The 22,130-nt window shown below is 41.0% G+C and overlaps 1 protein-coding gene across 1 annotated transcript in view; it reads right to left on the reverse strand.

Moving 5' to 3' along the window:
• Positions 1-236: 236 nt before the first annotated feature.
• The window catches only part of dnah9l (dynein, axonemal, heavy polypeptide 9 like), a 52,724-nt gene continuing 30,830 nt past the window's right edge, over positions 237-22,130 (reverse strand). The window contains exons 53-89 of the mRNA XM_061693234.1: positions 21,938-22,021; positions 21,518-21,627; positions 21,271-21,433; positions 20,567-20,690; positions 20,147-20,289; positions 18,956-19,117; positions 18,596-18,655; positions 18,341-18,514; positions 17,982-18,128; positions 17,628-17,741; positions 16,934-17,077; positions 15,655-15,837; positions 14,304-14,405; positions 14,078-14,212; positions 13,802-13,975; positions 12,594-12,726; positions 12,226-12,328; positions 11,974-12,096; positions 11,124-11,328; positions 10,802-10,966; positions 9,594-9,734; positions 9,353-9,523; positions 9,163-9,285; positions 7,846-8,036; positions 7,571-7,719; positions 7,355-7,482; positions 5,468-5,605; positions 4,585-4,674; positions 3,778-3,969; positions 3,553-3,672; positions 3,402-3,461; positions 2,278-2,460; positions 1,884-2,066; positions 1,705-1,820; positions 764-876; positions 550-690; positions 237-484 (exon numbers count right to left, since the gene is read on the reverse strand). Coding sequence (XP_061549218.1) covers positions 237-484; positions 550-690; positions 764-876; positions 1,705-1,820; positions 1,884-2,066; positions 2,278-2,460; positions 3,402-3,461; positions 3,553-3,672; positions 3,778-3,969; positions 4,585-4,674; positions 5,468-5,605; positions 7,355-7,482; positions 7,571-7,719; positions 7,846-8,036; positions 9,163-9,285; positions 9,353-9,523; positions 9,594-9,734; positions 10,802-10,966; positions 11,124-11,328; positions 11,974-12,096; positions 12,226-12,328; positions 12,594-12,726; positions 13,802-13,975; positions 14,078-14,212; positions 14,304-14,405; positions 15,655-15,837; positions 16,934-17,077; positions 17,628-17,741; positions 17,982-18,128; positions 18,341-18,514; positions 18,596-18,655; positions 18,956-19,117; positions 20,147-20,289; positions 20,567-20,690; positions 21,271-21,433; positions 21,518-21,627; positions 21,938-22,021 — 5,235 coding nt within the window. The remainder of the gene's footprint in view (positions 485-549; positions 691-763; positions 877-1,704; positions 1,821-1,883; positions 2,067-2,277; positions 2,461-3,401; positions 3,462-3,552; positions 3,673-3,777; positions 3,970-4,584; positions 4,675-5,467; positions 5,606-7,354; positions 7,483-7,570; positions 7,720-7,845; positions 8,037-9,162; positions 9,286-9,352; positions 9,524-9,593; positions 9,735-10,801; positions 10,967-11,123; positions 11,329-11,973; positions 12,097-12,225; positions 12,329-12,593; positions 12,727-13,801; positions 13,976-14,077; positions 14,213-14,303; positions 14,406-15,654; positions 15,838-16,933; positions 17,078-17,627; positions 17,742-17,981; positions 18,129-18,340; positions 18,515-18,595; positions 18,656-18,955; positions 19,118-20,146; positions 20,290-20,566; positions 20,691-21,270; positions 21,434-21,517; positions 21,628-21,937; positions 22,022-22,130) is intronic.

A 22,130-nucleotide genomic window follows, 5' to 3' on the forward strand; every position in this document is an offset into this window, starting at 1 on the left:
CAGTTCAGGGTGTACCCCGCCTCCTGCCCGATGACAGCTGGGATAGGCTCCAACACGCCCGCGACCCTAGTGAGGAGAAGCGGCTCAGAAAATGGATGGATGGATGGAGTTTAAAAGTCTGAGTAAAATGAACGTCAACTTGCTGGAATGAATTGTGTTTGATCTTAAAGTTTGATCTTCTCCACTTCAGCAAACTTGAACAAAGAGTATACGGCCATAAAATTAACCAAGTTGAGTCACACGCTAAGGAGCAGAGCCACTCCAGCCAGGACCCATTTGGCAGGCCGCTCCCTTGTTTTCAGGCTCAGAGTCCAAACATACGTGGGGCCTCTGATCTTGGTCTTATAGAGAGGACACTCGTAGATGTTCCTGGTCTCCTGGCGGTCGTTGGGCACAGCTCGGACAGACATGACGGGCATGGCCGGTGTCAGCTCCTTTAAACGCGCTTCTGTGATCACCCCGGCTTGAGCATCCCACCTAGCCCCTAAGAAAATGATCAGAAAATGATAAGAGGAAGACTATGTAAAAATCCCTATTGTTGGAAACTACCTTCCATGTAAAGTCCATATACATAAGCCCCCTCTCTTGCAGGCTGGTTGAACTCTTCCTTAAACTTCTTGGTCACGTCCACAGTCAGGTTCACTTTATCAAGGGGCCACTCGTTCTTACGGGCCAGACTCTGCATCACGGCTGAAGATGAGAAACAAGATACAATCTTAAAATTCTCCAATACAGGTGTGCTCATGGGATGAATGTCTGTTACCGGTGAGGAAGGACTGTGGGTTGAAGAGTCCACTCAGCCACACAACAGTGGGCAGTGACAGATCTTGAGTCCAGCTGTCCAACTCTTTACAACGCTGTAACACGTTATTGTACCTGGTACATACATACACACGCACGCACGCACGCACGCACACACACACACACACACAATCAGAACATCCATGGCAATGCAATCTCTGAGTGAGTACATACTATACATACACACCCACTTCAATACCGGCACAATCTAATGAGATCCTATATAATATGAGAAATGAAAAATTCTGACACAATAAATTGTATTTTTAAATTTTAGCATTACTCTATTTTATATGTATTGTATTTATGTATATGTGCCCACTTTGGATCTTATTTTACCTAATGTTTTGACCAGTGAGTGTACATTTCATATTGTCACTATCGGCGTGTGTGTTTTGAGTTTAATAAGAAAACCTCTGTCATCTCGGACTCGTATTTCATAAAATGTAGCAACCTTTTGATTATAAGACTGATAAAAGGTTAGTCGTCACTGTTTCCTAAATTTTATACATATAAAAAGTGGCGTGGTGCCCTCAATGAGAAAAAATAGCTCGATTTATAAGCGTCAAATCACGCTAAACCGGAAGCAACGCAGGCATTGCTGCTTCGACGAATGTATTTCTTAAATAAATTACCTTTTATCCAATTGTCAATATACGCTACAATACAATGTTATGTTTCTTATGAAATGTATCGTGCATATGCTATGTTTCATTATTATTTATTGATACAACAACAATAAAGTGGAGGGCAATTATCTTCTTGCCAATACGTACAAGAATACACAATTTGATCATATTTTCACATGATAATTTTACTAAAACCAAATGACAGCTCATTGTTATTGTGTACTGTGTAATATACGTATAATCGCACTCAAATGTTATTCATTCCAAACAATACCATATCGCCAGGCTGTATGTGGACGGAAAGGCCAGCTTGGTCCAAACGTCAGGAACGTTGTCAAGGAATAAAGCTGCCTGGAGCTTCTCCATCTCAGGGGAGATTGCAAGCTCACCCTTGACAGAAGAAGATGGTGATTACATAGAATGACGCACACCCACACCCAAGTTTTAGCATACTCTGAGTCCCAGGTCCAGCTCTTTGAGCGAGCGCCCTATCTCTGAGATGAGCATGTTCATGCGCTCACACTCCTGGAAACAGACCAGGATGTAAGGCGACCGTTCTCCTGTCTTGGCGGTGATGTCAGTCAAGTTGTATTGCTCCGGAAGCGTCTCCAGTACCTCATCCAATACTATTTTGACCTATAGTTGGGTTAAATAATGAGGATACCAAAATGAGGCCATTACAATCTGATTGTCAAAGGTCCAAATTCACCAGAGAACAAAATCTGTGGTTTGTTTGAGACAGTGTAGCCCAAATAGTCAAAATATTGGACTTTTCCTGCAAAAAGACTTATAAAACAGTAGGTGTGTTTCATTCTTGGTCCGAAGTGACATGCAGGTGCCGCTGTACCTTCTCTTCCAGTGTCCCCGAGGCCCCTTCCCCCATCACAGCATCAGGAGACTGGAGCTCCAGTAGAGTGTGGAAAAGATTTTCGGACGTCACAGTCAGAAAGTCAATTTCCGCGTTGGGGTGCAGGCCGTAATGCACAGGACTTTCGTGGGGCAGCATCTCATCTATGAAGTCATGGTAACCCTTTGGAGACAACCAACATAATGTTTGATGGGGGACCGTTACAAGGAATGCCAAAATAACATACACTCACTGGTCACAACTTTAGCCACAACTGCAAAAGCCAATGAGATCTAATGTTAAAAAAACAAAAAAACAAAACAAAAACAAAAAAAGATTATAATTCTCAGTTTTTCTGAATGAGATGAAAAAATTTGAAACAGTTCGCAGTATGATGCAGGGCAGTTGGTAAACAATTGAAAACTACAACCGTAATAATAAAACATAACTAAATTAACACTTCTCTGATGACATCAACCAAGTCACCCAACGAAGTGTCGGTTCTTTGGTTTTCTGTATTTCCTCAAAGAGTGACTCCCTGGTAGACTGCATTCCTGAATTCTTCCACTTGAAGAAATACATGCCTCACCTCAAATAAAAGCACGTGTTGCTGTACCATTCGTGTTCAAGCCGTTGCATCAAAGGTTAAACCACCGCAACGTAGATGCTATATAGCGTTATCATTAAGCTTGCAGACTGAAAGGCTAAGCTAGGTGGTTGTTTTAAATACACAAGGTTGTGTTATGTTGACAGTAAATTTTAACTGGGAGTGGCAATAAACATCTTGAAGCTTCTCTGCCAAATTGCTGCTTTTTGTGAAGTGAGTTGAGTCACTGCCACAATACAATGTGGTACAATCTCAATCTCAAGTCTCCACTTGCTAGTCAGTCAGACACAATTGTTTTCTTTGTCCATTTTGTACTGTTATTTTGTTTTCCATACGTTATCATTTGCATGGTCACAATAAAAATCACTACTACTACTACTACTACTACTACTATATTATATAATATGTCTGTGTGGTGGTGTGTCAACTGACATTAAGGCCAACATTATTCATCAGTATTGCTTTCCAACTATCATTTCTAAACATAAAGAAGGAAAGGTTTTGCAAAACAGTTTACCTGATAATCCACATTGGACGGAACCACAAATCCTGGAGCCAATGCAAGTTTACGGTCAAACTGTCAAAAAAAACCAAACAAAAAACATGCACATGCTTTGATGTCAAAGTTGTTGCTCTGCTCGGGTTCTTTCTAATGCACATGTATAAACCTGGTTGGGCTGCATGTATTCTTCCAGGTATGTTCTGCACAGTCTTCTGTCCCAGTCATCAGTGATATGTCCTCCATACATAATCTCACCAAAAAGATATCGCAGGTCCTCCCATGGTACCTATCATTAACACAATCCTCACATGTAACAGTAAGTGCTAATGTCTCATTGTTATCTCTGAGATATACACCGCTCTCCACCTCTCATCATCATGCAGGAACCCACCTGTGCATTAGCCTCCAGGTAGTTGTAGAGGACATTCACTGATATGGTCAGGTCTCCAGTGTTGAAAGGGTACTTCCTGTTCCATCCCTGGGCTCCAAACTTCCTCCTCTCAGCCACGCAGGCATGGAAGTAACACAGAGAGAACAGGATGGTCTTGAACTCCTGCTCGCGGCTACACTGGTCAAGAATGCCCTGCCCGAGAAAGAGCAGAGAACTAAATAAATGACATCATTTGGCACAGTGGTACTTTGACTTCCGAGTTGAATTCGTTCTGTGATCAAGCTTGTAACGCAGTTATATATCAAATCACTTTTCCTCATTGAAATGAATTGCAATGCCATTAACCTGTTCCAGCCCCCCAAAACAAAACGTTTTTTGTTACATTTTAAGAAAGAAAAACAGCACTGAATTTTAATAACATAATGAAACATTATAAAAGAGAATGTAAGCAAAATACATTGGTTTTATAAAGTGTAATTACTGTACGTACTGTAGTATTTGTGAATTGGATGTGTGCCTTTAAGGGGCGTGACCCAGTGAGTGACATCAGCAGCTGGAGTCCGGTTGGCCGCTTAGTCTGCATATGAGCGCCTGGGTGTGAGTTGTGGCCTACAGCAGATCCTTGCAAATGTTATCATTTTGTATTTTTGTGTTTGACTGTTTGTCCCATCTGAGGGTATTACAGTGGCCTAATTTTTACAGGAAAAAAAAAAAGCGATCAAGTGACGGCTGTTCACTCAAAAAACACGTGGGCACTAGGAAGTCAAGGTACAACTGTATTTGTACTAAAACATGGTAGACACTGACCTGGTCAAAGTTATCCAGCGCTGCATGCAAGTTAGCATGCATCCCTGTTGGAGGCTCATTGGTGACCTTAACAGCATTTTCCAGAATGCCCTAAAAATAAAAAAATGCAATTAAATTGATAACCAGCTCTCAGACAATGTCAATTGAAGCTGAGTTTAGTTATCGTTGCATAAATCATTAGCCTAACAGCGCAATTTCTCAAGTAATGTGTAAACGTTTCGGAAAACAGGAAAAAACACAAGATTCATCAAACAAGAGTCCAGTTGCCTCCATTCAACCTTTGCAGATTATTGTTAGGATAGGCCTCTTTCAATTACACATATTCACATATTTTAGGCCTGAGTCTTAGTTGTTTACTGCTGTAGACATTTCACTTCTACGGCCTTGAATTTCTCTATCTAGGCACCCGAAGCTTTCTCAACCGACAGAAGTCACACATAGGAAAAGTGCTGAGACATTGTTAGGCTGTGTCCCACCCCTACGAGGGTGTAGACCAAGACAGGGTAAAGAGAAGGAGTAAGCAAGGGGGAGACAGACACTCTCCAGCCGCCCTGCAGAGTCTGTCTCCCAGCACTGCGTGTCAACCTCTAGCATTAAACATCCTTAACTGAGAAAATACAGTCTTCTGGTAGTTAATGATAATGTTAGTACAGCAGACATAAAATAAAAAGATCCAGCGGAAGATCTGACGGAACGTCACATTACCATAACCTGGATGACTGAGAATCCACACAGATATGAAGAAAAAAAAATCTTTAGCAAGCATATATTGTGACAGTAGTTTAAAAATGAGTTAGGCAACTATGCAATTCTATTGTGTACATATGTTGAGAGTGTACATGTCAACTATATTATATTATGACGCTTGCTGCATGTACAGAACCTGTGGAATGATGTGTTCCTGGGTGCTTGGTGCAGGCTCAGCACTCATAAACACTCTGTAGTCAGGATGACTGCCTTCACAGTAGCGCTCCAGAAGCTTCTCCAGGGAGCCCAGCCAGCGAGCAGCCAGGTGGATGTTCTGTAAAAAAATGGTACTGCATAATAATAATAACATTTATCCACAAAAAAACAAAACAAAACAAAACAACAACAACACAATTACTCCCATTTTCAATGAAAGCTAGTAAGATGTCTTTTATGGAAACAAATTGTCACGGTCTGTGTTTTTGTTTAGATTATATTTAGTTTTGTTTCATGTTTTCTTGTGTCCCATGTTCATGGCTTGTTTCGGTCGTTAGGTTTTTGCTTCTACCTGTTCTCGTTAACCCTGTTCCTTGTGTCTACCAATCAGCTCCCTACAGCCACTCGTGTCTTGTCCAGGCGTGCCTCGTTGTCTCGTTAGTTAGCTTGTATTTAGTTCCCTGGTTTCTTTCAGTCTGTGACTGTTCATTGATGCTGTTGATGATTAAATCTTGCTGTTTTGGCAACTTTGTGAAGTTAGTATTTCGATTTTTCCACCATGTGCCTTGGTTGCCTTTTTTGATTTTAGAAATAAATCCTTTTTTGAGACTCCTGGATTCCCATGCACTGGTTCCCTTGGGTCCACCACCATTTTGCCAATTTCACCACAGAAACCTGCATCCCATAACACAAATGGTTATATATTTTAAACATGTTTCATCAAATATATTTAGTGATTCAGAGTAACACATAAATTCACATTATGAAGCAACCTTTAAAGAAATAAGCCTTTTGTTAGCAGATACATGCTGCCAGAACTAAGACAAGAGCATGCAAAATCCTCTTGGACGCTCCACATCCTGGTCACCAACTCTTCCAGCTCCTTCCCTCAGGTAGGCGCTACGGAACAATGCATACTAAAACTAGCAGACATTCCAACAGCTTCTTCCCTCTTCCCATTAACTTCTTAAACAGTTAACTTACAATTCCATTGCAACATGCTGTCAATTTTTTTGCCTTGAGTTTGTTGTCACATTTCTGCCGGGCCAATTATGCATTACTCGTGCACTCACTGTAGTAGTCTCGCCACTGTGCACTATTTGCATATCTGTTGTTGACCAATACTGGGCACTCATGTGCCTGAGTAGCATCTGCACCATTCGCACAATCGACTGAATAGTATCTGCAACATTTGCACAATCGACATTGTCCCAGATTATTGCACTACTAGTCACTAAACTGCATACATTTCTTGAAGTCTCTGCGCCCTTTGCACAATGGTCATTGCATCGGACTATTGCTCTATTAGTCATTCAAACTGCTCTCATTGCTAGAGAACTCTGCATCTTTTTGCACAATTGTCAAAAAATATATATAAAAAATTGTACATTACTGGCAACCTTTTATTGCTCAGTGACTGTTTTGTCTCAATGTCTTTATTTCTCAAAAGTATTCTCTGTCAATTGAGTGTCTGTTGTTGTACTCGAGCGGCTCCAACTACCGGAGACAAATTCCTTGTTTTTGACATACTTGTTGAAATAAAGATGATTCTGCTTCTGATTCTGATTCTGATTCTGATTACTCTTTTGTTTCATTAGGTTAGGATAGTCTAAATTAAGCCACGATATGTTACATTATGATAAGCTGAACAACACAATATAAAACTGGGTTACATTAAGTTAAGATGAACTAAGCTATATACATATGTGACAGTACATTGTTATGGTAAAATAATTTAACTTAACTACTTTAATGTATCTTAAATTAGATTAGAATAAAAAAAAGTGGGAGTCAAAACAAAAGTGCTGTGTTTATACAGTATGTTTTAAGTCATATGGTCATCCTGATGGAAATATGAGAAGTGAACCTGCAATATAACCCAGTGACCCTCCTTTGCAGCGGTTTCCATAGCAACCGCAGCCACAGCCTCTTGGCCCTGACCCAACGACACGTTGTGAAGCTTGCCAAGGTCGATGGTGAAGCCCAGCTTTCTCCCTGACGACGATAAGAAGTACTGAACTAAGTTAATATGTTTCACACTTGGATGCAATATGTACATGCTATTTGTTTGTGTTTTATGTACCAAGCGACTCCACATCTTTAAGTGGGTCCACTCCAGGAGAGAGAATGAAGAACATAGGAGAGGCTGGACCGCTTTCTCTGAAGGACTTTGAAAATTCTGTTTTACGACCTTCGGTATATTTCACCCCAAGCTTCTCATCCACAAAGTTCCTACAATGGAAACAATCCAATAGTAATGAGAAAATTTTACCTCTTGTCCAGTTCAAGTGATAAGACCAGGGAGTATCTGGGAGGAAGCAGAATTGATATTTTGTGTTTGATGGAAATGCTTCTCACCTGACAGCATATGTCATGCGGTCAGGTCTCAGAGCTCTCATGATGATGAGTTTTTGCAGGGAGCTTTTCCCTTTCCAGTCCTGAGGAAACTTCTTCTCCGGAGACTCGGACTCCACCATTTTCTTCCAGCGCTTAGGAGAGCCTTCAATGTCCCGGTCCAGACCTCGAAACTCATCAGTGAAACTCATCACCTTTGGAAGATGGAGGTAGAACACTGACAGACCAAGTTTATAAAGCTATGATCAAAAGTTTTTTTTTCAGGTGTACTGTTGGTAAAAAATACATAGCAAGTATTAAAAAAATAAATGACATAGTACTTTTACTGTCAAGTATCCAGTCGGGGTTGAACCTTCTTCGCATTGCCGTTTAAAGCTTGCGAGTCGATTAGTCGCTAATCATGTGTTTTTGGCATCTCATCTTCCAGTTGGCCAATTTTCACAGAACTTTTGTCTTGCCCTAGTTTGTCATTCAAACAGCCACTTGGTCATGGCTGGCTACGGACTTAAATGTATATACTGTAGTAACACATCAGCTTTGGTATACAATATCAAGAAAACTCATTGGATTTTATTCAGGGACATTGCAGAGTCAGAGGTCGACCTGATGTTGATGAAAATATGGAATTCGGGACTTTCCCAAATGGTGCTGAGGGCATAAAACTGCTACATTGACCCCTCACTCTCATTGGGGCTTAAGAAGAATTTTGTACTCTTAGATGTGAGTAATTCACCCCCCAAGCTAAAAAAAAAAAAAAAGTTTATAATTGCCTATAGTAATAGTTTAAACCATAAATATATGACAAACTATGATCCCAAAACAAATCTTACATTCCCCTTACAAAAACAAATTCCTTCGAGATAATTGTTTTTTGTTGTGGTTAAAAAACAACAACAATGCACTAGAAGTGTGCATGTACATGTACAAGCATATCTCCTCCCTGACATACAAAGCTTGTCTATCAGTCAAGCTGTATCACTACAACACACTTCCTTGAGACCAATTCTTATTTAAACAGGGCTTTGGCGGAACCTTGTGCTATTTTAGGGTGTTTTACAAAAATCGAAAAACTCGAATAGGTGAATTTGCGCCTAGTGAACCATGAATATAAGGGGAATTTCTATATTTTTGTACTCCAAAAATTAGAGTGTACTTGTACTGTATGTATATTTACTATGATCCACAAAAAAGTAGAATATTCAATCAAGTAAATCTCTACTGTAGAGAACATTAATAGTAGAAACCTTTCCACTTTATCTGCACTCTATGAAATATATGTTAATAATTTTTTGGGTTAGGAATGTGAGGTCATCTCTGTACCTTGATTGCGCTCCATGCAGCGTTGGAGAGAAAGTCCAGCGGGCTGACAAAAGAGTGGTCGATGTTGAAGCGTAACAGGAAGTCCAGCTCGTGCACATCTATCTCCTTACCCATTAGGAGCAACTGGAGAAAGATTGGAGATTATTGTCAGCGATGATACACATTCAGACACAAATGCACACAAACACACCTGGAAGGCCAGTTGTGCAGTGAAGGTAAGCTTGTCTCTCTCAAAGAGCCCCCTGCTGATGTAGTTGAAGGTGGAGTATGTAACACAATCTATAAGCGTTTTCACTCTACTGGTCACATCCTCGCAGGGCTCGACCATTTCCACCGCTTTGTGGAAGACCATGTTGAATGCCTGAGGACGTAGGAAGGATTCTCTGTGTGATGCAGCTGTGTCGGCGCTCCCCTCTCTGGTGTGTGGTTACCTTGAGGCTGAACTGGTACATGGAGTTGATCTTGTTGAGGTCATTCATGATAAAGTAGAGCAGGGAAGCTCTGACAGCCACAGGACGATAATGTTCTCTGGCTTCATTTATCTTCTCCTCGTTGACTTTAGCTTCCAGGACCTGGGAAGGAGCTTATGTTGTTTTTATCACCACTTGTTTGTGAATTATCAGAATTTTGGTGTTGATCCATTTTGGTGTTGATCCGGAACTTTGGGTCTTTACTTTTTCCCCACTATTGTTAACATTGTCAGAGGGCATTTGTTTGAGTATTTTTTACGACATGTCCAAACATAGCACAAGGGTGTTTTTTTGTCACAAATCTACTTCAATAAGGTGGACCCCTGCATTTTCACGGTTTGGCATTCGCAAATTCACCTATTTACTGATTTTAAACTGATCTACTCTTATTTGCATCTTTTAATTATTTTTTAACATTTTATAAAAATTATTTTCGTGGCTATTATAAGTGAGTGTCAATTATTCGTGGATTTTCGCTATTCATGGTACGGCTCGTCCCTATCCCCCCGCGGTGATAAATAGCGAGGTCCACCGTACATGTAAAGAATGCATCCACTGACTTTTAAGTGCATGCCAAAGCAACAGGTGGCACTATAACCTTTAAGGCCAATCAGAAGTATTCAGAACATCCATAACAAAATTGACAATCTTGTGCAATATTAGAATGATGTGGTGTTACTTCTGACAAGCACACAGTGAATAAACAAATTGAAGTATATTTGTGACAAAAACTCACATCACATTATGATTCCCTACAAAGAAAAAATGGAAATTGACAAAAAAGATGAAATGTGATTAGAACAATAATATTAATTTGGTCATTTCTGGATGGATGGGCATTTCAGCATGGTGTCACAGTGGTCAGCACGTCAGCCTCACTGTTTTCAGATTTGAATCTGGGCTCCAGCCATCCTGTGTGGAGTTTGCATGTTCTCCTCATGCGTGTGTGGGTGTTTGCAGGTATTAGGTTTATTGAGTCAAAATTTCCCATTTACATGAATGGTTGTTTGTCTATATGTGCCTTGTGATTGACTAGTGACCAGTCCAGGGTGTACCCCGCCTCTCGCCCAAAATCAGGGATAGGCTCCAGATCACCCGTAACCCCAATGACCATAGTACCGCCGTACAGTATACAGTTAATGGATGGACAGATATGTCCCAAAATTTACCTTCATCTCAATCTCAGCAGCAGTCTGCTTGGTGCTCTCAAGCTTTTCCACCAGCAAATTGTCACCCAGAAAGTTGCTCTCTGCTGCAGACAACCTGGTCAGCAGCTCGTCCTCCAGAAGTTTCAACTCAATCTTAAATGTGTTCTGCTGTTGAGTTATTTCGCTCTGCGGGAGATTTTAAAAAACAAACAAAAAAAACCTTTTTGTAGCTGCACAGATGGCAGCTTTATGGCTCATGTTGTAAATGATTCAAGACAGAGGGGAAAAAACTGAACTAAAGTGTAGACTCTATTAATAAAATACTGTAGTATTGCTATTGTACCTTAAGATGTTCAAGGTCAGGCCTATCCTGGTTGACAACCTGAGCAAGGAGCTGATCTTCCAGCCCATCCCTGGTCACAGCGAAATTAATAAGAGTGGTCTGAGCCTGAATCTCTGGCTTATAGTGAGGGTTGGCCAGTTTGGTGTGAAGGATGAGTCTGAAGCAAGGATGGAAGAAGCACTCCTTGTCGCCCACCTTGACACAACTGCAATACAAGTTTAGAAGGCTGAACATGGGCTCGGCAAAGCAAGGTTTTTTTTTGTGCAATGCCAGGGCAAATCCATACTGATTAACAGAGGCAAAGAAATACTGATTAAAAACAAGATTAAATGAAAAGATTAAATTCAAGATACAATTCCAACGTAAAAGCAGGATCAATGAAAAGATAAAACAAAACAGTGAAATGACAAAACACATGGAAGCAAAATAAATAATATTTTTGATTTGTGAAAAGGCAGCCATGAACAATAAGGCTTTTACGAGGCCAACAGTTTGAACAGATCTCAGGTGTTCATTAAGTTTGTTCCTCTGTTGAGAAGCAAAGAAACAGAATGCTGCTTCACTTTGTTTGGTTTTGGTTCTTGAAGCACTCAGTAGGCCTCGTAGGGAACTAAAAGGTATTCAATATATTTACAATGATTGTAAGTCCAAGCTTTGTGGAGCATCAGTAAGATTGTAAAATATATTATTTTACTTCTAGGAAGCCAGTGTAAAGATTTGAAGACCAATGTGATATTTTCCAGTTTTCTGATACAAGTAAGAATTGGAGCAGGAGCATTCTGGACCAGTTGATTTTCTTAATCTCAAAGAAATGGATAAAGCATAAAGTCACAGTCATGTGAGTTGTTACCTGCCCTTCTTGATTGTGTGTCGACCCAAGAGCGGGTCAAGAACCGGGTCAATTGTCTCTTCAATGTTCTCGATGAGCACAATGCTTCCAGCCACGACAGCTTGCTCGATCACATCCACGTAACTGAGGCAACATAATGGAAGATTGAGCAATCTTAGTTCAAAAACATTCATTCCAACTGTGTGTTTTAATGTGAAAGCATTGCAGGATTTACTGTATGTCCTGAGAAGAAACGTGATTAACCAAAAGTACCCTTTTTGACTCAGACTGACGACTTTGAGGCTGCTGCCATAGCGACTCTTTACCCACTTGATGCCCTGTAGCTGAGGGTCAATGAGGAGAGGCCAGCGTTCACCTTCAGCAAAACACACGCCACACCCATTATTAGCAACAGTATTGTTTTTGTTTGTTTGTACCGGGTAAAGTGAAAAGTTGGTAAATTGTTATTCAAGATTTTCTTTTGTGTGTGTGTTGCTGCTTTTCCACTTTATACTGCGATAGGCTCAAGCTCAACCATGACCCTGAGGACAAGCACCATAGAAAATGGATGGAGTAAGCAAAGTAGTAGGGTGCTACAGTTGCACTGGTGACCAAGCAGTGAATATTTAGGCACCACTCACAATTAGTGTGGATGGTGGCATTCTGGGTGGACATTTTGTCTCCTGGCAAGCCTTCGTTGTTCCACTGGGCGACCATGGCATCGTCAGTCAGCAGGCACACAGGATCCAAGTCTGTTGTCGTGGGAATGGGTATCTTTTGGAGGAAGAAGCGACACAAATGAATGCTTGGTAGTTGGAAGACTATCTTTATACTGAAGGTAAAGACACCTCAATTAAGGTTAAAAAGAGGAAAAATTATTTTCAGCCACAATATGTAGTAAACTAACACTAATATAAGAGTCTAAGGAATAATACGAGATCAATGTTTAGAGAAAAATGTGAAAAACATTTTTTTTTTTTAAAAGATACATTTTCAATTAAGGTCACTGATGATGTAGTGGTACACTCCCCTGACTTTGGTGCAGGCAGCGTGGGTTCAGTTCCCACTCAGTGACGCTATGAATGTGAGTGCGAATGGTTGTCCGTGTCTATATGTGCCCTGCGACTGACTGGTGACCAGTTCAGGGTGTAGCCTGCCTTTTGCCCGAAGTCAGCTGGGATAGGCTCCAGTGCCCCGCGACCCTAACCAGGATAAGCGGTGTTGAAAATGGATGGGGGGACATTTTATAAAAACGACATTTATTCTAAGATCATCTCTATCTTGTGTCTATATATATATATCCATCCATCCATCCATCCATTTTCTGAGCCGCTTCTCCTCACTAGGGTCGTGGGCGTGCTGGAGCCTATCCTAGCTGTCATCGGGCAGGAGGCGGGGTACACCCTGAACTGGTTGCCAGCCAATCGCAGGGCACATTGAAACAAACAACCATTTGCACTCACAGTCATGCCTATGGGCAATTGAGAGTCTCCAATTAATGCATGTTTTTGGGATGTGGGAGGAAACCGGAGTGCCCGGAGAAAACCCATGGAGGCATGGGGAGAACATGCAAACTCCACACAGGCGGGGCCGGGGATTGAACCCGTGTCCTCAGAACTGTGAGGCTGACGCTCGAACCAGTCGTCCACCGTGCCGCCATATATATATATATATATATATATATATATATATATATATATATATATATATATATATATATATAGAAGACTGTTTGACAAATTCAATAACTCTCATGGGAGCCCAGGAGCAAAGCAAGCAATTATTCCATATGGCTACTTTAAGAAGAATGATAATGATATTTGTGATTAGTGTTTTGAACATTCTTCACCTTCTGGCTACGGAGAAAAGGCCTCCAGAGGTTGTCCACCAGCTCCCTGCGGTACCTTATGGAGAAGGAGCCGGCGTAAGAGATGAAGGCTGCGGTTAGGAGGACATCTCCACAAAGAGTGGCCTCCTGTTGATGGTACTGAGCCACTGATTGGGCCCAACGCACATTTTCACCCTGAGAGAAAATGCACAGCACACAATGGAATACACAGCAAGGCACAGTGGCTATTTTAACATTTTAACATAATCAAACTCATAAATTATCATTGGATGCCACCTGCAGCCCTTTGACTAGCCGATTGGCTAGTTTAATAGTCTTGTTTGTTCGGTTAACTTCTTCCTGAAAACGCAGTTTCTCTGACGTGGCTTTCTCATAATTGCTGGTCAGAGATTCCAGGCTGCTGTCTAAATCCTGAAAACAATTTATGAAATAGAGATGGCAATGAAAGGTTTTTCAAGCTCATCCATGCATTACATTATTCAAATGTTCTGTGAGGACTCACAGCTAGTTTCTTCCTAATGACCTGGAGCTTATCCGCGGCCTCGACAAGGTCAGTATTGGCTTGTGACAGGCACATCCTCTTTATCGCCACCTCACAGAATACCTGTGGATTGAATACTCTTAATTGCTTCCTGGCATGTAAATAAAACATCTGTTTCATTGAATAAAGATTTGAGATGTACTCACAAAAATCTACCCATGGCAGCACAAGGATTGGGAAGGGGAAAACATTTACACACAAAAACTCCACAGTGCAGGATGCAATGTTTTGTTTTTTTGTTTTTGTAAGAAAAATAGCTCTTGTTATTATTTTGCTTTATAAAGACATACATTAATGATATCATGATTAAAAAAAGCAAAAATGTTTGCTTAAATTCAGTGGACATTGTGCAGCTCCTTGTCTGTGTGGCTTGGCCACCTTGGGGCAGTATAATACATCCATTCATTCTCCATCCATTCTCTTAACCGCTTTCCCTCACGGGTGGATCACAGGTGTGTTGGAGTCCATCCTAGCTGACTTTTTTCGGGAATTCACTCCAAGCACGGACTCTACACTCCGGAACGTTTGGAAACTCAGAGCGTTGTTGGAGTGTGCCATTCGTTTATTTAGAGCGCCACACTCCGGGAGTGCCGCAGCACACTCCCGCCCCTCTGACTGAGGAGACAGAGTGGCCGAAGCGTCAGGCAGGACGAGATGTTTACAGGCAGAAATGACAACATTCAACATGGCAGATGCACTGACGTATCCCTGCCAATGGCCAACACGCTCATTCGTAAATTCATGGAAAATGGAACGCCCTCTGCCTCCTTGAATACTGCACTCTCAGAGCGCATTGAGAGCATCAGATTAAATTTCTGAACGTACCCTTTGGGTGAGAGGCGGGATACACCGCGAACAGGTCATCAGCCAATCGCAGCTCACGCATAGACAAACAACCATTCACAGATATGGACAATTTAGAGTCTTCAATTAGCCTACCATGCATTTTTGTGGAATGTTGGAGAAAATCGGAGTACCTGGAAAAAACCCACGCAGACACAGGGAGAACATTTAAATTCGATACAGGAAAGCCGCAGCCTGGATTTAAACCAACGACCTCTGAACTGTGATGTGCATGTGTTAAACAGTATAATACAGACATACACCCACACTCGGCAGTCGACGAATACTTTTCGTGAAAAAAAACAACTGGATTTTGGCCCACCCTGTTTAAAAAGTCCAAGCATAGAGTAGAGACCAAACGATTCTGGCCGAAACCCTTCCGGAGTATTTAAATGACTACAAAGTGTCTCCGATGGCCTATTGTTCATGAAGTGTAATTGGGGCTCAGTTCTGATGACATTAAACCTACATCATGGAAGTGGATCATATTGATCACCCAAGCACAGAGCCCAGCAGCAGCAGAAGATTTGTGATGCACGAACTCAGGGTTGAACTCGGGGTCACTAAGGTAGTCGTCCCTCACAACCTTCACCGTGGCCTCTGGGATGTCCTCCTTGTCAAAATTCACCAGAGCCTGCAGGAAATCATCCACCTTGACAAACAAGGAACAGCACAAGGACACTTGAATAATTTCAATCCTTGTGTGGATTCCATCTAATTAAATTTGAAATGTAAAAGATAGTTTTATAGTGGACTTTCTTCAATTCATATGAAATACACTGTGGTGTATTTAATACAGTGATTCACTTGTGAAATTAATGTAAATACATAGACATGTCTCAAAATGGTTTTGGACGACTGTAACTTCCTTTTTATGTGTCTGTCTGGCTGACAAATTTTTTAATAGACCTATAGCAGTGGAGTTCAAAGTGTTAAAATTCATAGATCCACTAACATAATAAAACTTTAACTAAAATAAAAAGCTCATTTGAATTATTTTTTTAAGAGTGAGCCTAATACTACAACAGTGTTGCTTTTGATACTACTGTCTCAGTTTGGGATGGGAATTGATAAGCATTTAGCTGTTCCGATTCCATTATCGATACTACTTATTAGTCCGATTTCTTATCGATTCTCTTATAAATTCTCATTGTGTGAGGGAATGTAATGCTGCAAATGATATATGATGTCATCATATTTATAAAAATATTTTTATTGATTGATTTTGATTGTAGGATAGTACAAAAGACGTTTACATTGGAAATTAAAGCTTTGGAAGAGTTGGAAGTAGCAAGTATAATCTTTTCGCATGAAATATAGCCAAACTTTAGAGTGCTTCTGTCTTGACGCCTTGTTATAAATGTTCAGAATCACAAAACACTTCTTGCGTGTTACGAAATCACTCATTCGAGATGTCAGAGGAATCGATATACGGACTCGTCGTCTCTTTCTGCTCTCATAACAGGAATTAAAAATAGATAAAGTTAGCATCACAGGTTGAAAAATCGCTGCACCTCAAATGAATTCCTCTTGTGACCCCCGTAGGAGGCATGCCCCACACTTACTGGTCTACGGTATCGGGCACAATACTTTGCCTCATACAGTATATTCTGCCTAGCAACGAATGGCCAGAATCTAATCGGGCACAATACTTTGCCTCATACAGTATATTCTGCCTAGCAACGAATGGCCAGAATCTAATTTATTTCAGAGGGTCTCCTATGTGGGTGTCTGTTAAAAAGGATCACCTTGCTCATGACCACCTTGGAAGCCTTCCAGCTCCGATCTTTGGGGATCTTGCCCTGAGGAGCGAGCAGCACTACAACCGCTGCTGTGACGTTGGTGACGATCGCCGGAGGGTTTGGGAACGTCCTCAGCTCGGTTAGATTCAACTGGAACGCGTACACAAATGCAACGCTTTGTACATGTTGTCGCAAAAAAATAACTCACATAAATTTAGTTTAAGGTGCAAATAAACCTAAGTAATTTCAAAATACGATTAACTTGTAAATACAATTTAGAAGACAGTTTTACAGTGAACCACCAATGCGACCATTGCTCGTATCAGATAATTTAGAAGCAGAACTGTTCAAGGCATTCGTAAGCAACCTTCTGGAAGACCTTGGCCATCCATCAGCGCCACAAAAGAACAATTGGTGGAAATGCTCCAACAATCCTCAAAACAATCTATGCGGCAATTGGGTCGTGAGATAGGAATCTCAAAATCGAACATTCATTGCTTGTTGAAGAGAGAGCCCACACTAACCATTTCTCTTAAGATACAGTATTAAATTACCTCAAATGTATTAATCTATGTCAATAAACCCAAATCCCAAAATTTAATATGAGTAATGGTCAGTGAAACATTATTTTTTGGGGTCAAATCCTGTATGTTTACACAAAGGGCATCAAGGAGATAAAGTATTTTTTGCTTTATTTTACCCTATTGAGTGTATTGAGGGCTGCATTGGCGGCCTGGAGTGCAGGTTCAGCTTTGGCCAGGTCATTTTCTGTCTCTCGCTGCTGTTTGCTCACCTCTGCTTGAATTGCTTCCACCTAAAAAGACACATTGGATTTTTCCAGCCTTAAAAAAATAAAATAAATCCATCAATCCATTTTCTATAGCGCTTATCCTCATTAGGGTCATGAGTGAGCCGAAGCTTATCCCAGCTGAAAAACACTGAACCTAAGAACTGTGAGGCAGACGTGCTACCCACTGTTTAAAAATGCCTAAAATAATACAGGAAATGCGTAGCAGTTATTAGGACGGGAAACAAATATCACACACCTCTTTACCTTTCGCTCCTCAGCATCAGCCACAGCTCTCTCTTGGTTGAGATTGTCTGTCTGTTGCCCTATTTTAGAGATGAGAGCCTCAATGTCCGTGTTCCGCTGACGTAGCTCCACTTTTTGCGCCGCTAGCTTGGCTTTAAGATCTTCCACCTGGAAGAGAAATAAAACAATGACTAATGAAAGGGATTAAATAGACAGAGGTGGGAATAAGTCACACAAGTCTCAAGTCTAAAGCAAAGCAAGTCCTTAAAATTGGCAAAGTCTGACTCAAGTCAGGTCATTTGATTCGAGTTCCCCACCTCTGGTAATAGATGACAATCCTTATCTCACAAACACAATATCTCACAAACACAATTGCTGACCTGGGAGGCGGTGCTCTGCAGCTTCTGGAGGCCGTTCTCTAATCTTTCCATCTTCTGACTGAGCTCAGTTCGTTTCTTCCCCAACAGGTTGCCGTATAGCTTCATGAACTCCAGGAAACTCTTTGGCGTGGTGTAGTTGAAGTGCTTCTCACTCTGCTGGTACTTGACACTCAGCTGTGATGCGGCGAGACAAGAGGAGATGACAAAAGTGGTGTCAGGAGTGAAGATCTCCCATGGTGCTTTGCAATAACTTACCTCATTGACACTGGTGTGGGCATGGGAGATAAACTCACTGATGGACGTCCTCACATTTGGCTGCAGAGGTTAAATGTTGTATTCAATTTCCCGTAGGCTAATTACAATTAAGTTAATAGTGACACTCACATTACACCTTTGTCATTCATTGCTAAGACTGGTTAATATTTTATTCCCACTTGTATGACAGTTAAAATGCTACTTAAAGCATTTCCTGTACAGTCAATAAACATTACATTAAGGCGAAATTATTATTTTTTTAAATTGTGTTTGACCTGTGAGGTTCCACTGTAGCTTTTACTATTCTAAATATGTTGTTAAAATTATCACATCAAAAGGGGATGTTGACAACATAAAGACCTCCAGTCCAGGTATCTTCTGAATGAAAGTGGTGCTGACAGACTGCAAGGCGCGCTGAGGCCAAGGGTGGAACCAATCGATGGCCGTGCTGTTCACCAGAGCTGGAAACTTCCGTGCCCGTGTCCGCAGTGTGAACCCCACAGGGGAAAAACACAACACCACCTGGATGATGGAGGTGTAACAGAAAACGAAGCACAGTAATCGAAAACAATGCTAAAGATCGGATGTGGTCTGTTAATACAGTGTTCCCCCACAAATACTGAAAATCCGCAGGTAATTGACGACCCAACAAAAGCTTTATAATTGCCTTAAAGGACCTCTGGGGTGTAGATGGTCCATAGTTCAATAACAAGTTGTCTTTATGTATTTTCTGGGCTTAAGAAAATGAACAAAAAGCAATTCCAATAAAATGAATTCATTTTGGATCAACTGGTAAAAGGGTAATTTCCTTTGGACCCCCCCCCCCCCCCCCCCCCCATTTCATCGCCAAAATTAACACGCCCCCTTGTCTTCGTATAACTTCAGAGGCAGCAGTGGAGACGAAATTCACTGCATTGCTGGTGTCGTAAAAGGAGTGTACTATATTATAAAGTGGGTCATATTTTATATACTGTATTTTCGCTGGAGGGCGGAATCCTCCCATCTGCAAAATGACAACTTTTCAGGAAATTAAAAAACAAAAACATCATCTTGCTTGACTTTCCAAGCACCACTTTGTTCAAGTTGGTATAATACCTTATATTGCTATCGTATACCATTGCACTATCCCATGAACACAACAGCACCCCAAAATTATGTTAAATCGCTAATTTAATATGCAGAAAAATCGTTAAATTATGAGAGTGTCATCAATTAAAATGGTACAAACACAGCGCCAGTCAGCCAAGCACATCAAAGTCCGCCTGTGTCACATGACGCTACCACCCTACAAACCCCACCCCACACTCCACAAAATGGTGCAGGAAGTTCCTCAACTCACTTCAAAATAGTTCATTGGAACCAAAATGAGACAAGATGGAGCCGAAGCAATACTTTTATATTCAACAATGCTTTGGACTGAGCACAACAACAGTGAAAAGGGGATTTTTTTAAAGCAAATAACAGATAGGTATAAATAACAAAAATAAAACAGTGGATAGGTGAATCCATGAGTGAGGGAACAGTGTACTATAAATATGAAATACTGCAGACCTTGAGTTGCCTGCGTATTCTCTCTATAAAGAAGCTCCAGCAGTTTTCTCTGGAATCGATGAGTCCTAAACCTCGCAGCTCCATTCTCATTGATGTCATGATTGTGTCCCCTTCTTCATCACTAAACAGGTCTGGGATGTCCCCTGAAATACATGCATATTCAAAGTCACAGGTCTTTTTTTTCTGTAAATAATGTAAATGGAAATTTGATAGCATTCTTTAAGTTTCTCTTTGTGGTAATGCTGGATAGGAAAACAGTTACAACCACTGGATACTTCATTAGGGACATCAGTACAATCGAATCCAATACAAGAGCTGTATCAAATAGTTATATCCAATCTCTCCGTAAATGTATTTAAAAATCTGTTTGTTGATATGTTATCCTCATTCTCTAACCTTTGACCAAAGTGAAAGACTAACCTGAAGCCAGCATGTCATTGATGAGCACCAAGAAGCTTTCATCAGGAATCTGGGCATCCGCATGAAGGAACACTGTGCCAATGTTCTTCACTCCGACCTTCATATACAATGCTGCTATGTCACTCTGGACATGTGGAGAAAAGAATGTTGTTGTTTGAACATCTATGAGTATCATTGCCTATAATGTTGTTACAGTGTGATGACATTCATGGATGAAAGTATTGGGACACATGCTCATTACACCCACATAGGGGTGCAAAATTCCAGAAAATGTTCCATATAGAATACAAAATTCACTTGAATGTCAACACTGCACATTTCCTTCCTTAATCCCATTCACAAGGCACATTACTAGCTATTTAGGCCACACATCCTGAATGCCTGAGTCCCACGCAGCTTCTGCTCATCTGAGAAACTTTCTACAAGATGTCTGTGGGAATGTTTGTTCATGAGTTTGATTTGCTTGAGGTCAGGGCTCCCCGGTTGATGCATACCGAACTCATCCAAAGATGACTATATTATGGCCCTTCTTTTGAGCAGTGGGAACAGAAAATTGTGTTCCATCAAATGTTGACAAAGTTAGAAGCATAGAAAGATACCAAGCAACTAAGATCTGATTGATTAATTAATTCCTGAAGGGGTTTCTTTCAATACTTTTGTCCATGGAATGCGTGTGTGTGTGTGTGTGTGTGTGTGTGTGTTACTTTGAGGTCATTAAAGCCATAGCCTTTACGCAGCGTGACCTGGAAGACTTCCAGCGTGCTGAGGAAGGCAGCCAGCCGACAGAGACTCTGTTTCCCACTGCCGCCAACCCCAACCAGAAGGGCGTTACCGTAGGGAGCTTCCAGGATGCGGCTGATTCGACATCTGCGCAAAAAGTAACATTTACAACAGTGTGTATGCTCTGTGGATTCTATACCGTATGTTTGTATGTATGTGTTCTTGTCTTACAGATGCTGGATAGCTTCTTCAAACAGCACAAGGTCCATCACAGCATGCACCTCATTATAATGCTCCAGAGCTTCAATAAGGATCTTCTGCAGTTTCTCCCAGTCTGATGCCTGACCAATAAACAAGCTTGCTAAGTGCATCACTTTTGTAATCACTTCCAGATAGGAGAATGATTTTACTTCTTCTGAAGAGTCCATTAAAATAAAATCAAAGGTAATTAGTTTGCTAATAAACACACATTCTTCCTCAGTGATTCAGCCAGATTGGATATGACAGAAGCCTTGGCTTCGTGAATATAGAGCTTGAAATCATGTCCAAAATAAATTAATTGAAGTCTAAATCAATTAATCGCATCATGCTTGACAGATAAATGGCAGATTGAAAAATATCTCCTGACCTGAATACATCTGAGTGTCTTACCAGGTGATAGCGAGGCTCTCCCACCCCTTGAGCAAAGTGACAGTACACCAGAGGCTGGTGGATAAAAATTGACTCTTCAATTCCCTAAAGAAGATGCAGCAGAAACAGTGTTTGTTTGAGCAAACAACTATCATGAGAGATGAGATCATACTAAGGGTTGTTTGTGATTATAAATTATGAATTTTAGCATTGC

Source organism: Phycodurus eques, chromosome 13, assembly GCF_024500275.1.
Source record: "Phycodurus eques isolate BA_2022a chromosome 13, UOR_Pequ_1.1, whole genome shotgun sequence".
NCBI classification, from domain to species: Eukaryota; Metazoa; Chordata; class Actinopteri; order Syngnathiformes; family Syngnathidae; genus Phycodurus; species Phycodurus eques.